Raw genomic sequence first — 24,453 nt, 5'->3', positions numbered from 1 at the left:
TAGTCAATGTTTTCTTGTACAGCTGCTTTGTAACAATGCAAATTGTAAAAAGCACTATATAAATAAAGGTGACTTGACTTGACACCTAAAGCCTGGTTAGATTGACTAGTGTGGGTGCTCGCAACTGCGCTGAGGATTGGTTCACTTACCGTGCACTGGCGTGGTTGGAGCGTGATTTGGTTTGCAAAGGGGGCAGTATGAGTGCAAATCGCGCCGGGGCACGAAACTGAATGCAGTTTATGCAACCGGCCCTTGAAGTGTGAAATAAGACTTAAGAACTACATTATAGTGAGAGAAAAGTATTTCATTGGATAAATGCATAAAAGTAAATCAGAAAACTGACCTGGAATATAGTCACTTGAATTACTTTTAAATGTGTATCTGTGATTATAACTTTCAATGTATGGAAAGCATCTAAGCATCTTTTTGTTCAATGAAATAAGAAAGTCATTCAGACTTGAAACAATGTGATTAAAGAAATAATGACAGAACGTTTATGTTTGAGATAATTATTATTTAAGGACCTGTTCTTTGGATTAATATTAATAAGGATTAGGCTGGGAAAAATAATAAAACAGATTGAACAGATTAAAAGCAAAATGATTGATAAAGAAATAATGTGGACATAGAGGATCAAACGTGTAACAAACAAGATAAATGTAAACAAGCAATTATTTCTCATCCATTCATATAAACAGTTTTTCCATTTAATGAACTTAGGTAATCAATAGCAGTTAATGTCGTCTGCCAAAAGCCACATGTGCAGCTTCATCCAACCTGAAAGCATCATTCACCTCACACCAAGTCACAGGACCAAGTGTGACCGTCACAGTATGGTAAATCAACCGCAAAGCCACTGCCAGATATAATCAAGCTTGCTTGGTTTATGTTTTGCATCTATTCTGCAGTGTTGTTAAAATCAAACGTCTCGTGCTATAACTGCAAATAAAACTAGAATGCCATTTTCGAGAAATCTAATAAGAAAGGATCAATAAGACCCCCTGACTGCAGCGCAGAATCTGTCAGGATGCACAGGTCTTTAACAGCCTGCTGGGAAAATAAAGGTTTATCTTTATTTTTCAGATACAGACTGCGTGTCAAGTTTTCTTTTTGATTTTTTGGCGGTTTATCAGACACAGCAATGGAGAGATGACAGGAAAGCACAAGAGCACGGAATCAGATAATCACGTTCCTTTTTTTTGGTCAGCCAACTAGCTTCTTAGAAATTGCTTCAGTCAAGAAGGTACATTTTTCCTCAAAGATTTCTGCGCCCTAAAATTAAGCAGATCTGCTCTAAGCTGCACACGCATGCAGCAAAAGCAACACGTCATGCCTGTCCATCTGTTACCTCAACCTGTTCACAAGCTCATTTACTTCTGTCGGCCTGCGTGTAAACCTGGGTGATCTGTGTGAGACAGAGATCAGTATCAACACAAACAGAAGCAAAGACAGATTTAGACAGATGTAGAAAAAGAGACGGAAAACAAGACAGATAGAAACAAAAAGAGAAAGAGAAATACAGAGAGATAGAAATAAAGACAGAAAGACAGTCCTAACAGCGATGTTGTGAATAACGCCCGTTTCATACCGCATGCATAAGCAGCGTTTATGGAGAGCGCTGGCAGCTCGTGTCCATTGTCCTTTCACACCAATGTCCAATCCAATTCAGCATTACATTATTTTAAATACATCAATGAGCAAAATATCTTCCAGAACTTCATCAAAAAGCTTATTTTATGTAGATAGCATAACTTTGATTTGTTTTATCCGCATGATTCATGCTCTTTAGATCCACGTAGTTATAAATAAAAAGCCATCGTGCTTTGAAGATACCATTTAAGTCACTAAAGGGTTTACTCACCATTGTTGACTTGTGATGCAATAGTTCCCTTTCTGTCGGTCTCTCAACGTTGTGTCGACAGAATGGGGTTTGACTTGAGAACCTATCATCTCTGACTGACTTGAAAAGGCCAATGAAAATTGGCGAAGGAAATTTGAGTGCTGGTCTCCGCCCAGGATATCCGGGTGTAAAAGTGAGCCGGCATGCTGCATTCATTCATCTTTTCTTCTTCGGGGGCCATGGCATCGTATGCTGACAACTCCTGCATTTACTATTGCTGGTTCTAAGACGTGGTGCAGCAGATTGCCCCTTCTCCGGCGACTTCCCCTGGGTGTCTCGGCAGTAAACCAAAGGTGTTTTTTTCTAAATAGCAAATTTCTTCAGCTCGGCATGTCACGCCGTGCTAGTGGGTCCAACGCACTCATCGAGGAGGGGGACGGACACAACGTCTGCCTCAGGTGTCTGGGCCTCTCTGACCGATGCCCTAGCGCACAGCCGGAAGTACGCCTTCTCCCTAGTGAGCCTCATTGCACATGTCCTTTGCAAGGTCACAGAAGAGGAGCATCAAGTGTTTCTAGTTGCGCTATTGGCCCAACCGAACTTGGTTCTCAGAGCTAATGCTCCTGACGGCAACTTCCCCCTGGTCGATTCCCAAAGGACCTTCTTTCACAGGGGAAAGGCACGTTGTGGCCTCCAAGACCAGACCTCTGGAACCTCCATGTCTGGCTCCTGGACGGGACGAGGAGATCCACGAGGCAGCTGTACGCCTTTAAGTGGCGCCTCTTCTCGTCCTGGTGCTCTTCTCGGGGAGAAGACCCGCAGAGTTGCTCGATCGGGATTGTGTTGTCCTTCCTGCATGAGAGACTCGAGAGTAATCTCTCCCCTTCCATGCTGAAACTGTATGTAGCCCCCATAAACCGGTCAGTGGGAAGTCTCTGGAGCAACATGACCTGATCATTAGGTTCCTAAGGGGCGAGAGAAGGTTGAATCCACCTCCTCCCCGCTCCATACCCTCTTGGGATCTCAATGTGGTCCTGGCGGGCCTTCAGAGGGTGAATTTTGAAAAGGTGAATCTGTCTACAAAGCTGATGTAACCGGCGTACCCAGATACGTTATTTTGAAACTGTGTCCACCGATCAGGTAAAGTAGCCCGTGTTACCATAAAAAAGTAAAGTAACAGAGCCTATTTGTTTGTAAAATGACGTTTTACGTAAGCCGGTGATGGGTGGTGGTTTTGAACCTACCCGCGTACCAATTCTCAGCACCGCAGACCTTGGTACACACTACCCTCACTTCTAACATCGAACTCTCCTCTTTCGCCCCACTGCCTGACACTGAAGTCACCCGACTTCTCTCTCACCACCCCACCACCTGTCCGCTTGACCCAATCCCCTCCCATCTCCTTCAGGCCACATCCACCACACTCACACCTGCACTCACATACATCATCAACACCTCCCTGCTCACCGGCACTTTTCAATCCAGGTCACGCCCCTACTCAAGAAACCCACATTGGACCCTACTATTACCGACAGTTACAGCTGCAGCTGAACCCGGCCAAGACAGAACTACTCGTGTTTCCGGCACACCCCACGGTGCAACACGATCTCACTATCCAGCTTGGCAATTCCACTATCACTCCCTCCGAATCAGCCAGGAACCTCGGAGTCATATTTGATGAACAGCTGTCCTTCAATGATCACATTGCAAAGACAACGCGATCATGCCGATATGCCTTATTTAACATTCGCAAAGTTAGACCCTACCTCACTGAGCATGCGGCACAACTCCTTGTCCAGGCCCTGGTAACCTCAATGTTGGACTACTGCAATGCTCTCCCTGCTGGTCTTCCTGCAAATGCTATCAAACCACTTCAGCTGGTTCAAAACGCAGCAGCACGCCTCATCTTCCAACAGCCCAAAAGGGCTCATGTGACACCCCTTTTCATCTCTCTCCACTGCCTTGACAGACGAATGAAAAAGAGAAAAAACGTACACTAACCTTCTTCTCTCAACAGGTAGTGGTCTAGCTTTTATTGAAACTAGTAACTTTGTATTATCACCTATCGTAATATTGCTTTTTTATGATATATCGCTTATTGCTCCCCGAACTCTTTGTAAGTCGCTTTGGATAAAAGCGTCTGCTAAAATTTGTAAATGTAAATGTACCAAAGTTAAAAGTGTGATTTCAGCCGATAGAGGGCTGCTTAGGTAGTAAAATTCGTCCAGTTAAGAGTTTCCTACCACAAAAAATGTTTTAGAGAGATTATTTTAAGGTCGAAAAACAGCTCGTTGCTGCTTTAACCAGTGCATAGTGATTGGTCGAAAACTCCAAGCGTGCAACGGAAATGTAATGCCTCTTACAATATTTGGAACATCAGGTTCCAAAGCAATTGTACTGACACGTTCACCCACCTTACCTGCAAATACATTTGGGCGGTCTTAGTCAAATCATACCACGAACTGATGTCGATTCGTGGGGGTGTGGTTACACGAGGCGTTTCAGGCAGGTCTGGGTGAGCATTCGCTTTAAGATAGAATGCATCTTTTGTTCTGACACTTCAATTTTTGCAATTTTACATGTCTAATGCATGAATGGGTAGCTTATAACACACCAAAGACACAGAAAAACAAGAATTCACGCCATATACATGTGCATGCAAAACATATGCGCTGCTTATTCGTGCGGTGTGAAACGAGAAGGAATTCTATGTTTTGGAAGAATGATGCATAGGGAGGGAATGTACCTGTTGGTTTCTTTCAAGCTCATGTAGGCCTGCGAGATCTCCTTGGCATCAGTCAGCTTCTGCACATCCTCAATGTAGGGCAAAGGTTCAGTCATCGTCTCCTACACACACACAGGACGATCACATTAACACAATGACTGCATCCACATCTACTGATTTTGCATACATGTGTGACAATCCTGACACTACTTATTTGTTCTTGTGTGTGTGTCTGTGCATTTATTTAAAGGTAATCTTTTCAAGCCAAATATAAAACATTCTTTTTTTTAAATGGATACTCCTAAAATGAAAATTCTGTCATGATTTACCCCACCCCAGTAATCCCAAACGTGTATAAATAGAATTACTTTGTTCTGTTGAACACAAAGAAAGATATTTGGAAAAATGTTAGCAACTGACATCTCTGGAACAGAGATGAACAATTTTCATATTTTAGGATTTTTAAGGCATTTTTGAGGACGAAGTGAAGTCTGACGTAGCTCAAAATGACGCTGATCTTCTTATCTTAAATCAGGTATCAAACCAACATACCTTCTCATCCTGATGTGAGTGAAGCAAAAGACAGAAGAACAAATAAAGTTAGAAATGTTCCAATTATGAAGAGAACACTGATAGTAACAGATATTAGTGCACAAAGACATGGTTAGAAGCAGATCAGTATGTAAAGGTTTCGAACCTTGTGCTGCATGGCCTCTTTCTGGCTGACGAGTTGAGACCGCAGGATGAGCACCTCCTCTTTACGCACCTCCAGCTCCTCATTGGACGCGTTGAGCTGATCCAGCAGAACCGTGTACGCTGGAGAACCCGGAGCGGCAGAACCGGCCTCTCCGCTGCCTCGCAGGGACTGACGCATCTGATTTAGATTATGTTTCAGCTTCTTATTTTCAGATTCCAGCTCCTGCCGCTGAGGACACACCACACAACCAATTCATTTATTTTAATCATTTATTATTGACCAGTTATTTTATTACATGCAATGCTTATTTTTTTAAGCTATAAAAAAGGTGACATTTTAAATCGAATGATTTTGTACACACAAAAACGGCACAAACCAACCTGTCTCTGTATTTTCTTAATAGCAACCTTAATACAATGTTCCAAGTACTATTCTACAGACAATTATTTAGTAATAATTTAATCTCTTTAAAAATCGTTCTTACAATTTATATTTTTGGTAACACTTCAGTATAGGGGGCCATTCTCACTATTAACTAGTTGTTATTAGCATGCCTACTATTGGCATATTGGCTGTTTAGAACTTTTAAAGCACAAATTCTGCATGACCATCCTCTACATCCCTAATCCTACCTAATACCTAAACCCTTGAACACAACCTTAAGTAAATCAGACGTTCATGAAAAGGCAACAAAAATCATCTGCCATCTGTCAACGTCTGCCTGTTTCGTTTGAAATTAGGTGTATTTTAGGACCGAGGAGACACATGTAGACAAAACAGCTTACGGAACACATCCGATAGAGTCTTGTAATGGAAAATGCATAATGGTCTGTCTAATGAAATGTGAAGTAATATACAGTATCTACTGTATATAAATATATATATATTTTCCTAGTCCTAATGAATACTGTTGTGAACATATTTGTATGCATAAACTGCATATCAGGCCTTTGTGTTTCACATCTCATTTGTGCAAACTTGGCTGAAATGTTAAATAAAGTTGAATCAATTACAGCAAGTAAGTTGCAAGAAACTTGCTGAGCACGCTGTTGTTGTAGTCTCGTCTCCCCTCTGCGTCTTACACACATTTATCGGTGAATCCGATATTAGAAAACAGATACTTGATTTTAGAAAAATGCTTAAATATCAGGAAAACATCCCATAAAGTGTCAGTGAGCTTGTGTTTGAGTGTTTTTGTGTGTTTTTACCTTGAGAGATTCATACTCCAGCTCAGCACCACGAGCCTTCTTATGTTCTTCATCATCCTGAACAACATTAAAACATAATTTCAACCTTATGAACAACAGCGTGTGTTTGTTAAATAAATGTCTTCACAAAGATAAGAACATTTTTGATTTTGTAGGGACATTTTTAGGTCAAAAATGTATAATCCTGAATTAAGAAGGTTTTCTGTGAGAGTTTTTCTATATGATAGAACATACAGATAAGAGCTTAAGGATGGCCAGTTTAATAAAAGCTCTACAGCATAAGGAACAAGTCCACATAAAATGTAAAACCAGCATGTCTGTGTGTGTGTGTACCCTGGCTCTAGCCCGCTGAAACTGCTCCTCTCTGCGATCCAGTTCGTTTTGCAGTGACTGCTTCTCTTGCTCTAGTTCGGACACTCTCTTCTGCAGCTTCAGGAAGAGCGACATGTCCAGTATCCCCTTGGAAACATCCTGGAGAGACAGAACAAAACATATACAATATATCATAGAAATGAAGCATCTTCAAAGAAGAAACTAAAGAGAATAAGTATTAAGAATGATGTTTGTCTCACCTCCCCCCCGCGGGACCCCTCCTCTGACTCTGCAAACTCGGAGTATGTGCATTCGGATTCGTTGCTGCTGTGTGTGGAGTCGTTGCGTCTGTGGCCGGGTTTGGGCACGTTCTACAAGACGGACAGAACACATTCGATTTCAAGTCATGCAAGTTTAACCATGATTAGGTTTATCCCCCCAGTTATTATTACCTTACTTCTTGACTGACTCTGAAATGATTCGTTCAGCGATTTATCTGTCTAATCCCCTCCTTTCTGTCAGCCTACTCTGATCTGATTGGTCGGATGGTCTAGTCTGCTGTGATTGGTCTTATGGAAGGCAGGCATTACACAAATTGACGCAAATCCGAACCGAAATTAGAACGACAGATGACTCGTTCGCCTGATTCATAATCGACTCAATAACGCTATTATTTGTTCACTTTTGGCTTTACAACTTGGCAGACTTACATGCTTACATTCACAGACAGCAACAATACACATGGCGTGAAATTAAATTTTAAGGACGCTGTAATATTTACACTTTAAAATATTTCCTCAAAGCCTCATGAAACACAGCAGCTTTAATGAATAATGGAATGCAGAGTAATAAAAAATAACAACTTTTTATAACTGAACTCGGACAAAACAGAAGTGTTACTTATTGGGCTGCCATTCGTAACAACCAAGAATACAGCTTAACTAATGACGGATGTTCCAGGAAACCCTCTAGAAAGAACTGAAAGAATCTTACAGTTTTATTCAATAGTACCATGTCGTCAACAACTTTAAAATTGCGTTTTTCCATCTTAATAATATATCTTAACTAAGTCATATGCTGTCATCAGATGCAGAGATGCTTCACGTGCACTTCGCTATCAGGCGTCCGGTCAGTTGGTAATACCTAGAATTTCAAAATCAAGTACAAATCTAGCGCCTAAACTTTGGAACAGTCTTCCGTGCACTGTCCGGGAGGCAGACACACGCTGTCAGTTTAAATATAGGCTAAAAACGCATCTTTTTAATCTTGCATACACTACACTATCAAAGCACAAAGCAGCAAAATAAATAAATAAATCCTCTGAAGGTTTAGGTTGCACTGGTTAGATCAACCGGAACCAGGAACACTTCCAATAACAACTGATGCATTTGTTGCATCAAAGAGTGCAGAACAGTACTCTACTCTCAGCCAGTCTTGTCTCATTGTTCCAAGGTTACCAGAGCGGGCAGGACGCAGTCCATGCCCACACCTGACAAATGCTGTGATGATAGAGCTGGACAAAGGACAAAAAAATCATTAATGATAATCTTAAATCTAATTCTTTTTTTATTTTGTCTTGTTGTGCAAGCACTGTCGAGCTTGTGCAGAGGCAGCAGTTTTTGCCAGAGGGGAACTGGAATCCCCTGGTTAGGCCTGGTTTCCCTCTGAGGTTTTTTTCTCCTCCAATGGAGTTTTGGGTTCCTCGCCACCGTTTGCATACTGTTTTGCACTGTTTTGCCTGGCCGGGGGGGCTGCTTTAGAATTAGAATTTTAAAGTGTTATTTAATTAACACTGCATATATGAATTTATAGTCTGTTTAATATTTGACCTGTATTTATCTCTCCTTATCTTGGGTGTCCGTGCGTGTCTGTCTGTGTGTGTGTGTGCGTTTGTTCGGTGTTGGTGCGTGTGTGTCTTATGTGTGTGGGTGCGTCTGAATCTGTGTCTGTCTTCTGTGTTTTCACCTTTTTTGTTTTTACTTGTATAACCTCTATTTTTTGCTAATAGTCAATATGTTTCGTGTACAGCTGCTTTGTAACAATGAAAAAAAGCATTATATAAATAAAGTTGACTTCTATCTTCTATTGGTCCAGAGGAACCAACCAATTCCAGTGGAAACATCACAATAACAATTATGTAATACAATTATATTTATATGCTACAACAATGTTTCAGTCCTTCAAAATGTGTGATCATCTGTCATTGTTAGTAAGATAATTCTGATATTTGGAATCTGTGTTAAATGTTTTAACTGTCATGAAAATAATGCCATAATACACTATAGAAAATCTCAAAAGTAATACAATAGGATTGTGAAAAATGACCCAGACATCTCAGTTACTCTTCAGCAGTGTTGTAAATGTTTGAGTGTGTAGTTGAAGTGAATGCTCACCGCAGCCAGAGTTATCTCCTCTTTCAAATCGTCGTATTTCTCCTCCAGTCGCAGATGTTCTGTAAGCAGGTTCTGATAGCGAGAACGTTCCTCGTTTAAATCGCTTTCTAACTGCTGGGTTTCCTCCTTTAGAGCCCTCTGCATTTGCTCTAAAAAACACAAACATTGTGTGTTAAACACCATAACGGACACCTGTTTACACCATCATCCGACATACTCATCGTATTTCATATTAATCCCGTTCCTGTCACAATATCAATGTTGTACATATACATTGTACATATAAGACATTTGTATTTCGATCAAACTGTTGCGTTCGGAATGGAGAGCAGAGTAACAAAAGATCAAAAGGTTAAACAATAAAGACTTTTTCTTCACAGCCTTCTTTGCGCATGTTTACCAAGGGTGTCAATATTAGAAGAGGGCACAGTAAATGACGGATTATTTGACTTTATTAAGCTGTACCTGTAAACTGCTTGCTCTGCTCCTGGATCAGTCGGTTCAGGTCGTCTTTCTCGCTCTTCAGCAGGTGATTCTGCTCTTTCAGTTCTGAGATCATCTGTTGCAAACAACACACAGGCACAATAAGTCTCTGGGTTGACATTCAAAGTCTGTAAAAGTAAAAACATTGAACTGTAACCACAATGCCTTCATGTTTCACAATGGGACATGAAACAGAATATACGGTGTGTAATAATATAGCCCAGGACTAAATGTTAAGATTTAAGACTGTAAGGTGGGCTCAGAAGTAGGCTAAAATACCCCACCCACATGACTCTGGTTACATTACCACAGTAGCAGACAAGTACCTAAAAGAAAAATATTATATTTGGATGAAAGACCACAAAGAAACATACAGTTTCAGCTATCATCTACCATCACTAAAAATAACTAGGACTCATTCATTAGTCCTGACAGTAATGCACATACACTCTAGAATAGAGGTGTTTAAGTCAAAGTCTTAAGTCTTTTTTTGGCAGATGAGCGGCTGGTCTCTATGTCTCTATGTAAACAAACTCTGTCTGGTATACTTGTAGATATTGTGTGAAACAGACTATGGACTCTATGCTACAAATTACAAATAATGCCTTTTTAAAGAGGTTTTTTTTTTTAACATTCTACTGTAAGTACATTTCTGTAAACAAGATTTTTGTTTCCTTTTACAACCTTACTGGTCAGATTTATTTTTGTATGGTAAACGCTGCTAATAGAGCGTAACATAGAATTTTCCTTTAAAAGCAAGGAAACAATTATTATTTGTTTTACATTCAGTACAGTTACAGAAACTATGTTTCCTGAGTTTCCTAGTCCTCTACCATCCCAAAACTAAATCTTGTCTTTTTTCTCTCTATCTCACCTGTGTGAATGTACAGGTTTAGTCTTTAAAAACGATTCATTATCGGAATGAATCATCAAGCATTTGAAAATCACGGTGGCCCATTAGTGCACAGCAAAACTAAATTTAAAAAGCAAATATAAGTACACAACACAACGCAATCAAGCTACAATGCGAGAGGAGCGACAACAGGGAAGTGCAAGAGAGGACCAGGCCTAGACATTATGTTGTGTTTTATTATGTTTGTATGGCCGGCAGTGGACCGTGAGGGAGTAAGTTCGTTTTATTGTTTGTTTATTTATATAATTTAAATTATTTTTACGTTCGCTGGTTACCGCCTCCTTCCTTCCTTTTATTGAACCCCCTTATAGTCCCTAACCTGCCTGAAGTTTATGCATATTATAAATATGCAGAACATTTTTGCGGTAATGACTAATACTAATGCTTAATGTGGGGCCCCTAGTGGTCGGGAAAATTTCCGTTGTGTTGTGACTCGATTCCGTTGTGTTGTGGCTTTATTCTGTTGTGTTGTGACTCGATTCCTTTGTGTTGTGGCTTTATTCTGTTGTGTTGTAGCTTGATTGCGTTGTGAACTTAAATTTGCTTTTTAAATTTCATTTTGCTGTGCACTAGTGGGCCACCGTAGAAAATCACTCAACTTGATACAACCAAACATGAATTTTGCTACCAAACAAAGCAAAGAAGGGTGCGGAGGGATTTCTGGGAACACTGTGTGGCGACTCAAAGGAATCAGATTTACTCGGGTGATTGGTACACAGATGAGTGACGACTCAAATGAATCAGTGAGTCAATTTAAATCGGCAAAAGTCAAGTGGCCCAGAGCAGAACCAGGCACAGGTAAACAAACGCACAGCCCTCACCTGCTCCATCTCGTCCTGGTATTTTTGTGCCCAGTCCTCGATGACCTTCTTCTCTTTCTGTGTGTTCTTAAGGTCTTTACGCAGACGTTCCACTTCCTCCAGAAGAGTTGTGACTTTGTTGGCATTGTTTTTGGCATCCTCTTCTGCACCTCGCAGACGCTTGAGCTCTGTGCGCAGACGCTCGGACTCTGTAGCGTGACTGATCTCCAGGCCGTTCAAGCGCTCGTTGAGAGCACGGTTATCCTTGTTCTAAAATGAAACCAAAAGAGGACGTCAAAGATCATGGTGTTTTTTAGTCATCTTCTTAAAAAATATCCGGCTGTAAAAAATCATCTGGACCAGCTTCTATAGCTTTGATAAGGAAATCGCATGTACTGTATGTGTTGTTCGTCATATGGCTTAAGATACACATACATGTTAATGCCAGGTAAAGACTGGATAATTTTCCGAAATATCAAACGTCAAACGTTTAGAAACACCAACTCATTCTTTATTATAACTGGAATTACTGAATTATCCATGTGGTAAAGTTATCAAAACTAGGAAACCAAAAACCATGACACAAAAGAGACACTTATCCATTACACTGAAATCTGCACAATGTTGAGTTCATGAAGTGCATTCTGGGAAGCGTTTAAAAAAGAAGCTTCCATGCTGGACACTTTCATTACAATACATTATACTAATTCATAACAAAAATTCAGCTCTCAAAAATAATCCACAGCAATCTCACAGTGTTACGTGTCAGTATGGTACCTGTTCATCTACCCTCCGCTGCAGTTGCATGATCTTGTTCTCCATGCCGATGTTGAGCTTCTTGAAGTGTTCGACCGATCTGGCCTCGATCTTTAGCTTTTTCAGCTCGCGTTTGGCTCGCATGCGACGGGTGCAGCACTGCAGGTACACGATGGCTTTGAGCGACCGCTTGTACCACTGACGCGCCAACCAGCCACGGACCATCTTCTGAATGAGGATGGCCTTGTGCTCTCGCAGAAGCTACACAAACATAAGACAGAGCACGAGGAAAAACACACAACGGACAGTTTTTAGTGAATAAATTGAAAATAATAAAGAATGAACGTCAGTCCAATGAAATGTTCTTAGAGTTAGACGCCAAACACCTTCTGCCTTTTTAATCTGCAGATATTACACATCCTGTTTCTACAATCCACTGCTGATCAACAGGGGAAAACAGAAGGAGGGAGAGAGCTGAAGTGAGCGAGCAAGCGCACGAGAGAGAGAGAGAGAGAGAGAGAGAGAGAGAGAGAGAGAGGGAGAGAGAGTAATAATACGAGTCCAGCTGCTGTTGTCCATCAGTGGGACAGTCCCTATACTGGAACAACCTACCCCCAGTGACATCACATGACCTCACAGAGAGGTGATTTCATCACAAAATCTCACTTTGTTATTTTGGATTATTTGCACCCCAACAGTCAAGTGGAGGAAGCTAAAGTGACACTTGGTGATTGGTGCTGTGTGTTAGACACATGGACTGAAATTTGCAAATATGATATGACATCTCACTTGGATCTGGGAACTGTGAGCTTGAATCTGACTTGTGACACTTTCCAATCCCATGATGTGTTTTACACTAAGTTTGTACTATCACATGTTAAAAGTCAAAATGCCAAAAGTCTGATATTCTTACATATTTTAGATATATAAAAAACACAGTTTGTGATCTGAGAATTTAAGTTGACCTTGAAATAAATAAAAATATAATATAATAATGGACATAGGCCTAAATGTTTCCCCACCAATTGCCAGTCAGCACCAGTTGATATTTGTTTCATATTGACATTTTGTTTTTTTGACTATTCCAGATCAGAATCAGAAGAAAGAGTTACACAGATAAAACTTGGTTTTGATCTGTAGATGTGCAGCAGTGCTCCCGACCATATAAAAGGGAAGTGTTGTCATTAAAATAAAACAATAACAATAATAACAATTATTATATTATTATTATTATATTAGCATCCTGCAGTTTTACATTTAAATGCACAAGTCTACATGTTAGAATATATTTTAATGGGCTGTCAACATTTAATTGTTCCTCAACCATTTTAAAAATCACTCTAATAAGTTTTTATTGTTACAGTTGTAGTGTGCACTACAGTATTCTCTCAAATAGAGAGTGTCTTAATAATTATAGGTTTTATAGCTATTGTGTGGTTATTAACAGGCACAAAGTGCACAGAGTGTAAAACTCTATTAACTGTAGAGTACAGAAGGGTTCTTTGATGGTAAACCTTTAGCATTAATTTCTCCAGGGATGCAGCTTTCAGTGGTCATGTGTCTCATGCCTGAAATAATTCACTAGTTTCCAGTGTGTTGATTATAAACTGTGCTGCTAGCATCATGTGTACATCTGATGTACCTTTTTCTCTCAGTATAGAAATATAACCTAAACAAAATAATATATGCAGAGTAGGGGCGTCACAATATACTTGAATTCACAATAATAATTACCATAATTTAATATCTTAAATAATAATATCTCTCCACCTTCCTACTCACATTTGAAGAATTATTCATAGCGCAAAAAATAAGGATGAGTATGACTGATAGCATTAGTTATTCATAAAAACACATGTCAATACTGTTATAATATTGTTATAATATTGTTACTGTGAAATCTTTCCCTATGATAGAATTTAAATGTATGCCTTTGGCAGACAATTACACATGTCTATAAGTTTGAGAGAGTGTTTTCATATGGCTCACCCCTTTGTACAGCTGTCTGGCCATGTACGCTCTGAGTATGCACTGCATGGCCAGAGCTGCAGCCTGCTTGTTCCTGTAACACGTCTTCTGAACAAACATGCGCTGATACTTCTGGATGACGACCGCGGCCCGTGTGCGACGCAGGAAGTTTGCAAGACTGAAAACGGAAAACAATGCACATGGTCAACACATGGTCAGGTGCTATACAACACTTTATGGCCGGTCACGCCCATCCCCTCACCAGCGGGCCTGGTATCCACGGACATATCTCTGGATGGTTGTGGCAGCGTGTTTCATGCGCAGGTACTTCTTGCGTGCCAGCCAGCAGCGGATTGTCTTCTGAATGCGGATGCAAGCGGCACGCAGCTTGTCTGCACGCAGTTTCTCCAGGTACGCAACCTGCCCCGCCCGGAAAAAGATCTTGGTTTTTCCAAACTGGTACTTATCTGGATCCTAGTGGAAAAAAAAAAAGTAAAGTAAAAAAAGTAAAAGTTTTAGCCCGGCTTCAGAACAATTTTCAGACCAACTTTCAGCAATAGAAAAAATGTAAGAATTAAAGTTTAATTTAAACAGAATGTTGTATTTTTTCTGTTACTTCATAGGAAGATATCGCTTCGTGCACAGTACCTGCACCAGTTTCTCCAGAACATTTTTGCAGGTCATTTTCTTATCTGTCAAGACATCTTTCTGTATCATCAGGACACGATACCTGCTAAAGAACTCCTGATAGGTCCACCTAACAAAGAAAAACACATACAATCATGATGCACGACAAACACAATGCAGTATGAGGCTGTATGGATGTTTAGGATACCTGGATGGGAAGCCTGCTGCAGAGATTCGGATGGTTTCCAAAACTCCACATGCACGCAGCTGTTGCACTGCCCTCTTTGGGTCAAATCTGGAAATGTGCAAAAGACCAATATCAGCCCAGAAATATAAACACCTCAAATCTACATAAACTCAGCTCAGAAACATAAGAGAACATTTTAGTATAACAATTGAATCAAAGATGACGGATTTCATTATTTTGAGTAATCTGTCCCTTTAAAAACGATTTAACAAATGAAGAAAACACTCTCTCAAACAATCTCTTTTATGAGATTTGTTATCAAGAATTTAGACTTTCACTATGTTTATGTTATTTATAAAGAATACATACACATATGCATATTACTTCTACTATGGTGGAGACACAGCCTTATGATGTCATTTTACACTGAGAATTTACTTTTATTCCCCCCAGAATGACTTTCTACCGTATGCTCTGTGCTAAGTAACTGTTTCTTTAACCGATGGACAGAACCCAAAGTGTGGATGACATCAAAATAATTGATCACTACATGAATTCACTTCTACAGATATATACTATTTGAATTCTCAGATCCCATGAGCACAGTATGATGTGTACGCTTAAAGAAACAGAGTAATAAGACACTGACGTAAAGGCGAATTTGTGATCGTTGGGTTTGATGCAGCGAACATAGTGTGGCGTAGTTGCATTCAGCGTTTCCATCAACAGCTGTAGAGAATTGCGGAACTAAAAAAAAAAGAAATTGGAACAACATTCATTCTTTAATCTTTTCAGCCTTGTTGCTTTATGTATGCGACAAAAAGTCAAAATAATAAAGAATAAACTAAAAAAAACGGTTTAATAAGAAAAGGCCTTCACCTGCAGTCCGACCGTTTTCTTATGCTCCTTGCTGGCATGGCCGGCTTTGATCTTATCTGGTTTGACACTGAGACGTGTTCGTCCTCCAGGAGCCGGAGGAGCACCTGTCGGACTTGTGGCTTTCTCCTCATCATGGAACAGCTCCACCAGCAGGTCAAACTGGAAATGACAGCATTACTTCACATTCAAACCTGCTGGTCCAGCAAATACTTGTATAACGTTATTGACCGGAGGTGCTTTTTGACTTAAGCCCCGTTCAGACCTCCAGCGAGGTGGTGTCATTCATTTCAATGGTAGCCTAGCGACATGAGTCACACTGACAGTTGGCGACAGGAAGTTGGCATGTCTAGCGACTCAACAAAGCTCAACTTTATGAAAATGATGAGCGAATTTTTGGAGCGACCAACAATAGTAGTACAGTAGTAGTCTCGTCAGATACTGCAGGGTTTGTTTACAAATGTTTCTTGGACAACTAGAGCTAGGAATGCCTTCTAATGACCTCGTAACGAAAGACTGGTGACACACAGAGACACAGTCGCTGGCCGTCTGAACGCAGCTTTAATTGAAAAAAAGAATGAAGAGACTTCTAAATGACTTGATATTATACAAAAATTGAAACATATAAATTCTTTAGTTAGGCCAGTAATGTTCGCTTATTTATGGGAGTGACAAGCACATTTTTCAAATAACTTCTACCCCACTGCTGTTACAATGAATGCAATGCTCAATATGGCCGCTCTAGCGAAAGAAGTCCCGCCTTCCAGTAAACGAGCCAATTAAGCTAAGCAAACCTAAGGTATGATACAGTTCATGTCATGCTTAATTATTGATCATAAACATGCTGTTTAACCACAAATTTTGAAATATCTTCCTTCCCCCATTCACGTAGATAGGACTGTGGACTTGCACTGACCTAAATAACAGACTTTGGTTCAGTCTTTCTGCGATTGTGGCAAGCAGCATCCAAAACCATTTTGTAAATGATTCTTTTTATTTATGTGGTGCCATGCATGACACCTGGTTAGGACAGCATTCTTAACCGTTGCCATCCATGTTCTGCTACAGGCACTAGATGCTGACGCGGTTGTCACTCCCAAAACTTCCCTGTGTTTACAAGGCCTCTTATATGTGAACGATTATGTTACGTAACGTCTAATCCAAAATAATAGAGCAATAAGCAAAGCATTATTATGGAGATGGATGTAAAATGGTAACTACACACAATCATGCCAATACAGTACCTTTGTGTTGATCAAATTAAATGAATAGAGCGAAAGAGAGCGAGAGAGAAAGAGTGAAAGAACTTAAAGCATATGCTAAAGTTTACCTTCTGCAGTGGAACAGGTTGTCATGGTCACAAACAACACATAGACAACACACACAATGAGAAAACAGAAATAAAGATACACAAAATATACAGTCAGATGAGATGTGTAAAATGAACCCAGCTCAGACACCAGCAGTGACCAAAGATCGTACTAAATATAATCATCATCTGTCATTGTCAATTTCTACATGTAATGTTATTTTATTGTCACAACATTTACAAAATACAGAACAAGGGGGTTCAGTAAGTCTATATACAGTAGCCTATTTATGTCCATTTAAATATAGTCACGGTATATTAATGTTTATATGTGGTCTAACTTTTCCAAAAACCTTTTTTTAACACTTATGTTACATTTACGTAACCCCTCTATCCATCTCCTTATATATCTAGCTTTTCCTAACAGTCGGCATGTAAAGCCTGTGTAATCCCACCAGAGCTTTTAAACTAGATGGAAACATGAAGGAAAGGCTTTGTTAAGAAAACAGATTGACGCTGAATAACATCATATTTGTAATAAAAGTGATTGTTGAGCTGGTGTCTGGCTTTATTAATGATTCACAAACATACAGGAACACGGCAGATGAATGCACAGCTCAGAAGTGTAGATGCATGCAGGCATGGTGATACAAAATGATATGAACCAAAGGAACTCAAAGGCTGACTGTGACCTGTGTAATGAAAAGATCTGAATGAACACTGATCTTAAAAAACAGCAGTTGAGTTGAGCCTAATGTTCATGTGACTTTAAAGTAAACCATATCTGCTTGTATGAGCTGTTATCATTGTTTCAGGAGTAGTACACACATGTTGCGCCTCACTCTAAAGAGTAAAAGTGTTCGAGAGCATAACAGACATAACGTACTGTCAATGTACTATGGTACCACCACAGTAGGTTTTTCTCTTTTTTTGAAAGGGTTATGCGGGCCACAAGTCGCTTAATGGTTGTTCATTTTGTTTCTATTGAGTCTTTCATCTAAGGTTGAGTGGCTGTCTTGCTAATTTTCAAGAAAATCCACTTAACACACCCATGATGCCTGGAGGGCACAGCTGACCGTGTGAAGTATGCAGCAGGGTTTGAACCGGCAGACATCTCGGGCACTGCCGAGTCACGCTAATGTTGTGTCAGACTGCAAAAACAACTTTATCACTGTGAACTAAGTCCTCAAAAGATTATGCAGGCGAGAGATTTAGAAAGGAGAACATTTCTCTAATTTAGTCATGTGTGCCGGGTAGACCTTGATATATTGCACCAATTATCTTTGACCAAGAGGTGGCAGCATTTCATTGACCTTTACAGACTGTAAACCACAAAGTCAAGATCTCAAAAAAAAACACCCAGGTAAGATTCTCCTTACAGCTGATTTATGTGGTTTCTGTTGTGTTAAAACTACTGAAATCTCACAACCTTGTGTTTATAGACCGGTTGTTATAAGGGGATGAAGCGGGGGTCTCCAAATTTGAGACATTTCAGCACTTAAGCAGTGTGTGTTTGAGACATCAGAGCAGGACGTGTAGATTCAGATATGTTTACTCACCTTGCTGGCCTTTAGAACATTGATCTGCTCCTCATTCACCGTGTCTTTATTCTTCTCCAGAAAACCTTCACACTGATACTCAACCTGAGACACAGAGGGGTTATATTCTTATAGCAAAAAAAACCTAAATGATCTCTTTCACACCTTAGATGTTGCTATTAGACAGCAGCACAGCAGATGTTACGGCCACCTGCTGCTTAGACTCCTTATATCTGCATAGACACTGTGGGTGTATTAAAGGGAAACTACGCCCTCGAGTCGTTCGACAAACCTATCCGTTCATCTGCTCATCCTCGCAACGCCCATAGACAGCAACGTAACCGACAGTCTGCGCTTTGAAAGTCAGTGCCGTTGCTGTCTATGGGCAGGAGTCAGAAAGCTTGCAAACCTCATCAAAACTTTCTTAATATGATGAACTGATGTCCTAGGCTTGTCGAGCGACTTGAGGGTTAGTAATTCATTATTTGTCAGAGTTCCCCTTTAAATCTCTGAATGTGTCTCAGTACCCCCACCCTCCTTCCCCATCAAGGTTTCCTGACACAGATATCCGATACCGCTCTTAAAACAGATCTGTACATCACTGCAGCCAGCACGAGCACACGCGAGGACATCACACAAACAAACATATTCAGTAATATCGCTGCTTACTGAACACATTTTATTTAGCTCAGTCTGCATTTAACACACAATGGCTCAGTTTTTATTGCTAGGTTTCACAGACAAGGCTTAAGGCTAGTCCCAGACTAAAATACACGTTTCAGATGTCTTGATTGAAAATAAATTGCCCTGACATACTGCCTCTTAAAATATGTCTTTGCCATTGTTTTGTCTCAAGATGCACACTGGTATTGTTTTTATCTAAGGCATTTTAATAAAAGCGACTGAAGTATCTTAAGTCACAAATCCTATATTTTCTTGGAAAATGACTAATCGGCCCTTCTTCATCGGCTGGTGTCATTTAGAGCCTTTTGAAGCTGCGATTAAACTGAAATTTGGACCTTGACAAACAGCGAACCCAGGAAAGCTTTCCTCAAGAACCTCGTTTTTGTTTTCGACAGTCTACACATCTTAGCGTGTACCACCCACAATGCTTTAGAATGCTATCTATGTAGGCAGCTCACTAGGTTTAGGAGCAGAGCCCTATCATCTCATCTATCTTGATGAATAAGTGTAAATACACCATGTCATCAAATACGCTGAACTAGCATCAGAGTGCGAAGTGTGTGTGTGTGTACCTTATCTGCGAAGTGCTGAATAATGAAAGCTTTATTGGACATCCGCGGCTTCTCAAAAAGTGCACACGTCTTCAAATGAGTGTTGTACAGCTTCTGCGCCCAAGAGTCATCCGAACCCTTCGGCATCTGATCAGAGAGAGCGAATCTCAGAGATGATATGCTTGATATAACTAAAACATTTCATAAATGCATTTCACAATTGAAAATGCACACACAAAAAGTGTTCTGGGATCTTATGATCCTTACAAATGATCTTTTCCCATCAGAAATATTATATGAATCCAACCAGTCACGCCTTTTTCAATACCTTGCACTCTTCATCCAGCAGGTCGAGGATGCCCATCTTGGCCTCGATAAGGTTGATACAGGGCTGGTTATCATAGAAATCGATGAGAGTCCAGGGAATCTGTTCTCTCATGTATTCCTCTTGCTCCAGCTTAAACACATGCTGTACACAAAAAAAACAGAAAGAGGAGAGAAAAAGACGTAGTCATCACAATTCGTAACATAATCTATGAGTATAATGAAATATATTCAACTCAGATCTGATCGGATGTTCAGTGGGGCCGGACACTCACCATGTTGAACTGCTGCTGGAGTTTCTCATTGGCATAATTGATACAGAACTGTTCAAAACTGTTAATCTCAAATGTTTCAAACCTGGAAAAATATAACAAAACTACGTCAACATCCGTACCGAACATCAATTTCACCCTTGGGTTAATATAATCCTACTATCTTTCACCACCGCTAGTGCAAAATAATTGACACAGCATTGTGTAACACAGTTATATTACTTGTTGGTTGCTTTTAATTTGCATAATTTACAGTTATTATTGTATCTGATTCATATGACATATATTGCATAAAAAAGTGTCGTGTTTACATTGTAAACATTGTATTTATCTGATCTTTAACTCGTGATTATTCTTGCATCAGCTCCAAATAAAACATCTTTATTCAATTTCTCAGATTGAAACTATAAAAGTTGGACTATTTTTCAGAGGCACTGTGGTATCTTCTCAGAGGTGCTGACACACACCCGTAAATGTCCAGGACTCCGATGAACGAATGCTGTTTGACCGTCGAATGCAGAGCTCTGTTCACATGGTCAACGATCCAGTTGAAGAGTTTGGCGTAGATATGTTTAGCGAGAGCATCGCGGGCGTTTATGGCCTGTAGTTTGGGAATGGGTTTTATGTAGGTCTCGGTTGCCGTCTTTAGCTTCTTATGACACAGCCAATGAGACATGTCCTGATACGTCACGCCCATCAATTCACAAAACACGCTCAGGTGAGCATTATTAGGCTATAGTGGGAATAAAGAGAATAACATCTTTAAATGCATGAAACTAATTTTAAAAGCTTTATTGTGGGTGCTTTTGGAGAGCCTTACAAGAATAATACTGCTGTCTGAATCTTTGTCCTTCACCTCCACATTTCCCAAGTGCAAAATTGATGCCAGAATCTGAAACAAGCCCATCTGATAGGACTCATTTACACCTGAACAGAAGCGTTGACAAACATGAAATCTCAATGGTGCGTTATACAATAAACTATTAAAACATTTCTGTTCATTAAAATCAAATATACGATTTGATAATATATAATACATTATATTAATATCAAAAGAATACAAATAAGTTGATGCACTAAAATTATTACGTGAAAATATATAAAACTTAACTAAAATAAATCAATCTGATATCGCAACACAAATACGAAAAATTACAAAAGCACATACAAAAATGGCTAAATATTCAAGTTATAATATAAATAATGATAAAATAATGAAAGCTAATTCAAAATATGAAACAGATCGAAATTAAAAAAACTATAGTACCTCTGGATAATATTTGGGTAAATTAATATCTCACTTATGATCGACTCATTTGCATATATGAAGCAGAGTACTATTATATGAATATATTATGAAATTATTATAAAAGACATTTAGCTGTCTTACCGAGCAGTGTGAAGGCATTCCTGGTGGTCGACATCTCCTTAGCATCATCCACCCCATCTATCACTGGGTTTCTGCCCTGTTTGGTGTAGTGAAAATCATTGGCTGTCCCTGTAAAAACAATGAAAATAAGACAAAAAAGAAGTCATCTTATTTGAGAAAATAAATAGCTAAGTTTAAACACAGATCTAGAAATATTTGAATTAGGGTGAATTCAGACTATATGAATGCAGAAAGCTCTCGAAAGCATAATGATAGAAAACCTGAGGTATTTAAAGAATTACACAGACCTCGATTTTACTAAAACCAAACATCACCTACGGATTTAGAAACATAGATCCTAAAATACAATACCCTCTTCATAGATTAAGGGAATGATACTTTGTTGCTTGGCAACAAAGGCCTATTAAGAGATTCACACACACACACACACACACACACACACACACTTGCATTAGTGGGGTGTCAGCTGAGCAGGAAGTCAGCTGAGTCTGCAGGAGAGAGCACAGAGCCAGCAGTGTGTGTGTGTGTGTGTGCGTGCGTGCGTGTGAACCAAAAAGAACAGATGATAGAAAGATGTCCAATGTTCCATCTAATCGTTGTATATGCTATACAGGCACATGTATATTTCTTACTGAAGATGTCTCCTCGTGTTTCTTTTAGTCTTGTGCACTTCATTGTTTCATATGTGCAGGTTTGATGCGATAAGCAACATGTAGTATACAACACTGTAGGAGTGTGTGGGATCAAACTGTTACATAATTTAACTCATACAAGGAAGGTTGAGTGTGTGTGAGTTTGCAGAAGATGTTTTGTAATTTGTGTGTATTTAGATCTGCACAGACTGGCTCTCAGCAGGACGACTCTGATGGACATGCTGAGCCAACACGAACACACTCTAATCAGACCCCTGACTAACACACACACCTGGCTTTTGAAATAGAAACATAATATTAGCTATTGTTATTTTTTTACATGTAGTGTATAATATAGTTAACAAAACAACAACCATTTCCTTTATGATTTTTCTGCACATGAAAGGAAGTTTTGTCAGATTTAGCTGTCATGAATCATTTTGATCAAAACTGTATGAAATGTGATGTGTGTTGCGTGGTGTACACCGCTTACTGAGTTTAAGGGCTTTAAACTCGGGCAGGTGAGCAGAAGCGCACAGTTGATAGTAGATATGATAGTTCCTCTCCTCGTCCGCCTATGAACGAAGGGATGAAAGATTTAAAAGGCAATGTCAGCATGAACAGGTGATTTTATGTGCACAGTAAAGTAAACCAAGCAAAATCTTCCCCAGAACTGAACAGAATGATATACTGAAGCTGCGTGTGCAGAGACATGTTACCGACTTATCTCCTATAGCACCAAGAATGTGACGGTCAAATACAGATGACTTCAAGCCAACAGGTGTAGACCAAATGCAGCAATAACCACCCCGTGATATGTTTGAATTATATATCTTTTTTACATTTGAATTTACCCAAACCCATATGATTTTAATGACCATCACTGCAGGGGACATTAAAGGAGTAACTAGATAGATATATATAGATATAAGTTATAATATAGATATAGATATAATTTGCTCACGGGTTCCCCCATGTGGTTGATAAGCACAATTGTCTGTTGTCCGTGTGGTATATAATGTCGCTATATAAGCTTCCCTGTGAGCACCAACAAGTGGCTGATATGAGTGGCCGCACTCTCATATGGCACTTTTTCACTGCGTGGTACCGTCAGGTTTAGTACAACTCAGCACAGCTCATTTAACTTCGCACAACACAGGAGTAATGGAGCATTTCGATTGTGGATGGCAGCAAAGAAAAATTCCCAAGAGTTTGGGAAATCTTACAGCAAAGAGCAGACAACGATCATTTGGTTTGCTCGATGACGCAGGAGGGTAAGCTAATGTAGCATTTCGCGTAGCGTTAAGGTTCTCATTGCGTTAAGGGAAGCATATAACGAAATGTCAATATTACGTATTAAAATGCGTATTCAGGTGTCGCAAATCCAATGACGCTGGTAATGATTCTCTCTGCCCAATCCGTGATCTGAGTTTAAACACATCACATTTCGGTATCGGTACAGTACGCTCGGAACCTCAACCGAGGTGGTGCTAAAAAAAGTATCAGGTCCTAGGTACTGTACCCAGTGGAAAACCCCCCAAAAGTGAGCTCTACAGCGCCGTACTTGGACGTAGAAAAGCACCAATAGTGAAGGGGCCAATTTTTATTGGACAAGAACTTTGACGAGAGGCTGAAATGTAGCCTGACGTCATGGTATTTCTGGATTTTTTGGAGCGCATGTGCCAGACTGTCAGTTTTGAACGATTATGCCTTCTAAATAGGCATTTTGTCAGCGCGTAGGAGCATATCAATTTATTGTCGTCCGTAAGGCTCACTAATTTTTTAATAAAAGGAAAATAACTTTTGTTTTGCTTTCACTGGGTCTTTCGAGTTGTTCTGCCACTGAAATAATTTTAGAGACGTTACTTTAAGTTTGAAAAAAGTGTTGCTTTAAAGCAAATATTATTTCAAAGAATTTCGCTTCTCAAGACAATATGAGATCATGTATAACAAGCATTTTTATATCTA

At 39.7% G+C, this 24,453-nt stretch overlaps 1 protein-coding gene across 1 annotated transcript in view; it reads right to left on the bottom strand.

Annotated features, from left to right (window-relative positions):
* myo5aa (myosin VAa) overlaps positions 1–24,453 on the bottom strand; it is a 59,440-nt gene that overhangs the window by 14,862 nt on the left and 20,125 nt on the right. The window contains exons 7-30 of the mRNA XM_079465310.1: positions 22,979–23,060; positions 21,854–21,961; positions 21,284–21,390; positions 20,931–21,196; positions 20,467–20,548; positions 20,196–20,336; positions 19,889–20,014; positions 18,654–18,737; positions 15,789–15,947; positions 15,559–15,656; positions 14,931–15,017; positions 14,744–14,852; positions 14,358–14,569; positions 14,117–14,273; positions 12,149–12,388; positions 11,393–11,641; positions 9,641–9,734; positions 9,176–9,324; positions 7,043–7,153; positions 6,804–6,941; positions 6,471–6,506; positions 5,263–5,490; positions 5,118–5,126; positions 4,587–4,687 (exon numbers count right to left, since the gene is read on the bottom strand). Of these exons, the coding sequence (XP_079321436.1) occupies positions 4,587–4,687; positions 5,118–5,126; positions 5,263–5,490; positions 6,471–6,506; positions 6,804–6,941; positions 7,043–7,153; positions 9,176–9,324; positions 9,641–9,734; positions 11,393–11,641; positions 12,149–12,388; positions 14,117–14,273; positions 14,358–14,569; positions 14,744–14,852; positions 14,931–15,017; positions 15,559–15,656; positions 15,789–15,947; positions 18,654–18,737; positions 19,889–20,014; positions 20,196–20,336; positions 20,467–20,548; positions 20,931–21,196; positions 21,284–21,390; positions 21,854–21,961; positions 22,979–23,060 (3,173 nt within the window). The remainder of the gene's footprint in view (positions 1–4,586; positions 4,688–5,117; positions 5,127–5,262; positions 5,491–6,470; positions 6,507–6,803; positions 6,942–7,042; positions 7,154–9,175; positions 9,325–9,640; positions 9,735–11,392; positions 11,642–12,148; positions 12,389–14,116; positions 14,274–14,357; positions 14,570–14,743; positions 14,853–14,930; positions 15,018–15,558; positions 15,657–15,788; positions 15,948–18,653; positions 18,738–19,888; positions 20,015–20,195; positions 20,337–20,466; positions 20,549–20,930; positions 21,197–21,283; positions 21,391–21,853; positions 21,962–22,978; positions 23,061–24,453) is intronic.

Source organism: Barbatula barbatula, assembly GCF_947034865.1.
Source record: "Barbatula barbatula genome assembly, chromosome: 10".
Lineage (NCBI taxonomy): Eukaryota > Metazoa > Chordata > Actinopteri > Cypriniformes > Nemacheilidae > Barbatula > Barbatula barbatula.
Note: the sequence above shows the minus strand (reverse complement) of the source record. Positions and strands in the feature narration are given on the sequence as shown.